Source organism: Alligator sinensis, unplaced genomic scaffold, assembly GCF_000455745.1.
Source record: "Alligator sinensis unplaced genomic scaffold, ASM45574v1 scaffold717_1, whole genome shotgun sequence".
In the NCBI taxonomy this organism is placed as follows: Eukaryota; Metazoa; Chordata; order Crocodylia; family Alligatoridae; genus Alligator; species Alligator sinensis.
The window spans coordinates 2,007,400-2,013,399 of NW_005841961.1; the positions used below are offsets into that span (position 1 = coordinate 2,007,400).

Here is a 6,000-nt window from a genome sequence, read left to right on the forward strand (position 1 = left end):
ATTTACTGGAGGTTGAAATTTTTATGTAGGTAGAAAATATCTTCCTTGCAAACTGAAGCTCTTTATACATGCTGCCTGACATCCAGTAATGAGGAATGGTCATCGTGCCCTACCCCTGCCCTGTTTGCCACTTATACTCCCCTTGCTGCCAATTCATAACAGATTATTTTCCTTCTACTGAAATAAATGGCCTTTTCCAAAACCACCACTAATGTGGCTTTAAAAGCCTACTAGTAGCTGGTATAACAGCATTCTCTCCTCATGGATCAATCATTTTAGCTCTGTGAAGAACTCACACTCTAATTCCACCCAGCAGATTGAATCATAAATATACTTCTAAACCTGGATTTCTCACAAGACAGCATGCACTTTCTGATTCTATTGCTATTGCTTTTGCCTGTGACAAGGTCCTCTAAATTCCTAGGTCCAGGGACATCTGACCAACTCACCTCCCCCTGGGGCAGCTCTTAAAATGGTTTTCGTTATTGCTTTCCAGTGTAAAAATGCATGTGCTAGTGGAATAAAATGATTTTTTCCAATCCTTGATGGGGAGTTTAGGAAGACTCTTTCTTAAACTGTTAAGCAATTTAAAAAAGAAAATATTCATGGCAGCTATTTTACCAAGAAACAACCAAAAAAGCTACCACTCAGAGAAGGGGGGAGGAGAAAGAGGACCGTGGATGAGAGTATAGGGGGAGAACAGAGGGAATTTTTTTTACAGAAAGCTTTCTGTTAATTTTGGAATAACAATGTTGATTCATTTCCTATGCAGCAACCAGTGGAAATGTTATCACAGTGTGCTATGAAGCAAATGTTATCACCTGCTATGAAGCAACAGAAATTCTTTAATAGGGATTGTATTTTTTTTCTTAAATTCCAACAAAGAAAATGCAAGTAAGCATTTCAGACTCCTATTTGCAGATTTATTTTCTAAATCACACATTAATATTTATTATTTTATTTTGGCACATTTTACTTTAACATTTCTATGAGCCAGAGGTGTAGCATGGAAAAAAAAGCACCCTAGATAGCCTGCTTTTACTAGTCTCCCCTATCTTCTCTTACCTCTCAGTCACAGGTGCAGGAACAAAGCACAGAGCTGTGCAGTCTCATGGAATGCAAGGTGTTCTGGGAAACACAGTTCTTTAGACTGGCAGTGGAGCTTGCTGCTGCCAGGGGAAACGTTCAACCCATTTTGTGGTATCCAAGCCCATGTCCAGAGGGCAAAAAAAAAAATTCTGAATTCAGCAGCAAAACATGTGGCTCAATTGTTCTCCACAGAAGCAACAAACTCCTCTGCTGGTCTACAAAACTAAAGTTCCCAGAATGCCTTGCACTCTATGATGCACATTGCTTGCACCAGCAATTGTGCATCACAGGGGCACTTGGATTAAGTACAGACAGTCAAAAAGCCCAAGGTTGAATTGATTCAATCTTTGCAGGTTAGTCTAAGATACATAGATTGAACCGTTAAGAAAGTGAACAGACATTTACTTTTGATTCTGGAACTGCAGCCACATGCCTGCAGTAACCCAGGTCAGAAGCTGGTGGGCGCTACAGAACCCCTCCCTGCTTGCCTGAAGCAGACAGCTTGGGCCAAGGCTAGCCTACCCACCCTGTGAAGGGGGAGTTGATGGGGAGGTACAAAAGCATCCTGGGATGTTGCGGGACTATGAATTAACTTGAATCTGGAAGGAATCTGGGACAGCAGTTCAATAAACCGATTGAACCTAAATCAGTTAAGTCTGATACTACAGCCAACCACATTTATCTTAAACCCATTTCAGCCATTTTGAAAGTGGTTTATGTGCACTGAACTTCTGTTGTGTTATAGATTTGAACCAGTTTCCAGTCACTTATACTGGTTTATGTGTCATTTCTGTCCCTACCCATAGTTACCAGCCAGCTGGCAGGCAACAGTAATAGGAGAGGCAGCAGCAAGCAGTACCCTTGAGGTGAGTACCTCTCCTCTCTTCCCCTAGGCAGTAACCATGGCACATGCCCTACTCACCCACTCCATGGTCCATTACTCCTTTATGTCTTTGAATATGAATTTCCACTATGTTCCTGTGCAGTGTTGTGTTGTATCTACTGACATAACGTTCCACATAGTAGTAGTTCTGCAGTAGTAAAATCGCATACTGCAGAACCTAAATGATTTAAGCATGTGGAATGAATTTAAATCTATCACATGCTAAAATGATCATATCTATATTTTCTGGTTTTGAAACCAAATCAATAGGCCAGAGGAGAGCTGTAAAGATATTTGGGTAGAGGAGTAAAATAGGGTTACCATATTCCCCAGGTTTTCCCAGGACCTCTTTTTCGGTCCTCCCATCTTTGTCTGGGTGGCTTTTTAAAATACCAACAAATGTCCAGGGTTTTGGTCTGCTCAGCATGAAAGTTTTTCCCAGAACTTCCAAGGAGCTGCTTGGGGCTGGGAGGAGTGTGTGTGAGGGGGTGGGGGAAGGGAAGGGTGATTAGAGGCAGGGGGCATCATGTGCATCTCCGTGCACACATGCACGTGCCTGGTATACAGCCAGGCAGGGTGGTGGGAACAGCCCTGGAAGCAGGTGGGGGGTTGGAGGGTCAGGTCTTGAGGACTGTCTGGGGTGGGTGGGTGTGGGGGGGTGTGTGTGTGTGTGTGCACGTGAAGGGAATGGGTGTGTGAGGGGGGGTGGGTGCCTGCTGGATTTGAAGGAACCTGTCCGGGTGCTGGGGCTGCAGCAGGGTGGGGGAGGCAGGGGAGACATCTGCCCCTCCAGTTGGGGAAGAGGGCAGGAGGGCCCTTTGGAAGCAGCAGAGAGCTGTGTGGCCGGGCTGGTGGGACAGCTGGGAGACACTGCAGGGTTGTGGGGAAAATGGTGCTGTGGGTCAGGAATGAGAGGCACTAGCAAGGTGGAAAAGACGGAAGCTGTGGCTTGGGAGTGAGGAGCACCAGGGGGGTGAGGAACTGTGGGTCATGAGTGTAGGGCACAGGAAGTGCCAGGGGTTGCAGTTTGGGAGTGAGGAGTAACAGCACGAATGGGGTACTGCAGGTTGGGAGTGTGGGGCACCAGCATGGTCTGGGAGGCAGGGTACTGTGGGTTCAGAGTGAGGGGCAGCAGCTGAGCTGGGGGGCTATGACTTAGGAATGAGGGGCAGGGCACAGGCATATGACTGCCTCCCCCCCTAAATCATACTACCTACCCCCTACCCTTCTAGGTGTCTTCTTTTTTAAAACTGGAAATACGGTAACCCTAAGTAAAAGGAAATACACCCTAAAGACTTTCAATCAAAGATATTGTCCTTTTCCACTGGGATACACGCTGTCTTTTTTTTTTTTTCTGAAACTTTTATACTGGGAGCTATAGTCTATACTTATAATTAACCCTCTAATATCTCACTTTGGATCACATACCAAAAAAAGGGAAGGCAGACTGACAGAAGAAATTTGCCTACTGGACATTATAAAATAGAGCAGAACAGAGAGAGAGAGAGAGAGAGAGAGAGAGGGAGGACAGGCACTTTAATTCCCCATCTGAGTTGCCATGCTGTTTGGATACCCTAGTTACCACAGTTCATTGGCTTTGAATTTCCTTCAGTTCTGCTTTATTTTACGGAAATGTAAAAGCCAAGAGTAGTTCAATACCAATTACTTACTCAAGTGTGTTCCTGTCCACTTTTCCTGTCATATTAATGCCATAGAACTGCTGCATGGCAGCTATCGCTGATTCCATGGTCTCTGCAGAGCGCAACACTGACATTCTGGGGTCAGTTGGTGGAAGATAGCCATACTTTTGTAGCCATACCTGCAATGACATGCACAATTTCTGTTAAAAAGGAATTAACATTAAATAAGTTTCTCTAGTAACTAGACTCCATGTCAATCTGATGAAGCTTTTAATTCACCCAACAGAAATCATTTTAGTTAGTTAGTTTGTAGAGAAAAAATATTTCTTTGGGGTTTTTACTGCATCTGCTTTATTAAAGATTCGGCTGTATTAAGACTTGTAACAGTTTGTACCCTGAAGCTAGATTTCATTATTATCTACAAGTGCCTGCTTCAATTATTTATTCAATGTATTTATTTATTTCACGTTACAATTTAAGCACCTACCCCTGGCTTGAGGCACTTCTACAATTTTTTTAAGTAGACAAAATAGAAAATCTACAATATATGTCAGATATAATTGACTGTACACAGGATATATAATAATATTCACCCACTATAACAACAAATCCAAAATAGCTCTCACATCCAATGACACTGTGTTCTTATTTCTTCTCAAACAGCTAGGGAAAACAATGGTTTCCTTGGTACCTACTCATCTCAGGACTAGCTATGTTGACTGTATAGCTACGTTCCAAAGCCATGCTTAGGCAAACTGTATTGCCATGGTTTCACTCCCCAAATAATAAACTTCTTGTAAAGCCATGATCAACACCATTAAATCAATTTTGCCCTCCCACATGAGTCAAATCAATTCTTCTGCCTCTTTTCCACCTACCTACCCATTGAATAGATTCTAATTCCCAGAACATTGCTGTTGTCACCCAAAAACATATTTTGGGATAGTCTACTCTCCCTGTAGATGAATACATCATAATCTTTAATTTATGGTATTTAGGCTCATGACATCCCTGACAAGTAAAGGAACAGGGGCACAAAGAGCTCTTCCACCACACCACATATGCTAATTTCTAGATATCTCCTTGTTCATGAAACCAGAGGCTTTCCTCCATTCCCCTTCCCCATCAATGTATTCGGCATATCCCACCATTGACGAATTTCAGGCTTGTCTCTCAGCTCCCTGTTAATGAATTATATTTACTTACTAGCTTTGTAAGCGATATGAGACTGAAGCCTGGGAATGAAAGAGCAGTTGGGGAAATATGGCCCTTGGTAAGCAGAGGGCAGCCACTCTAGAATGACTCTATCCACTTTTTCAAGAGATCACAAATACGTCAACAATATTTTGTGGTTACCATTGTAAAAGACATCTGTAATCAGATGCAAAAAGTACAACCACATCTCCTCTCTAATCATGATTTCCTAAATGTTAGTCTGCATATTCAACTGAATAAAAATGCACTAGCAGTGGTCCCACTGTTTCTTAGTCTGGTCTTTGTTACATGCACCGTCACAAGTCTCACGGATGACAATAACTTTATTGTCAATCAACCGTGCATTAAAGATGATGATCAGAATAACTCCAAATCGATGACAAAGTCTGTGCTTTAAGGGTCTGAGGAAACCTTTATGTTAACTATCAGCAGCTCAAATATCCTGACTCAAGCAAGCTTAAAACTGCACCTCGTCTCACAGACTTCCAGTTTCAGCATAGTAACAGGCGTGATGCTATTCTCTACAAGGCAGCATTAGCATATGTCCTACTGTTGCACTGGCACATCATCTTCAAGTACAACTGTCACTCGGTGCAACAACAAAGTTGAATGCAAAAAAAAGGATGATACTGTCAGGTCCCATTTGACTCCAATTTCCACGTTCTAGGTCAAAGTTCATTTACTTTGCATGCTTCTGCTTTACTGCACTCTATACAGCTTCAGGGACGATCAGGCTTCTGAACTTCATGCCTCCCCTGCAGTGCATTTTTAAACTATAAAATGACTAGCTGGTATAATGGCAGGCAAGGTTGCCTGCCTATGTCCTTAGAGCAAAGAGTGGTCTCCAACCTTTTAATGGTGAAGATCACTTTTTGGCACCCCAGGATCTATCGCCACCCCTTCTGCCTGCCCTGTCCCCAGCTCCCCCCCCACACCTCTTGGAGAAGCTACCAGGGCTCTGACCCCACTCACCCAGCCCAGCATGGACAGTGGGGGGGCATGGCTCAGCCCAGTCACATTCATCCTGCCACTCCCAATTGTGGAGCCCCTGACAGACTGAGATCGACTGTCAGAGGCTCCACGATTGACCAGTCAATCGAGATCTACTGGTTGGTGACCACTGCCTTAGACCAACACAGCTACAACCAAAAATGCAGCTGGCATAATGGTTCA

At 43.6% G+C, this 6,000-nt stretch overlaps 1 protein-coding gene across 2 annotated transcripts in view; it reads right to left on the reverse strand.

Moving 5' to 3' along the window:
- MMP16 (matrix metallopeptidase 16) overlaps positions 1 to 6,000 on the reverse strand; it is a 302,780-nt gene that overhangs the window by 132,327 nt on the left and 164,453 nt on the right. For both annotated transcript variants that reach the window (XM_006020603.2, XM_025200241.1), the window contains one exon: positions 3,643 to 3,791. In XM_006020603.2, the coding sequence (XP_006020665.1) occupies positions 3,643 to 3,791 (149 nt within the window). The remainder of the gene's footprint in view (positions 1 to 3,642; positions 3,792 to 6,000) is intronic.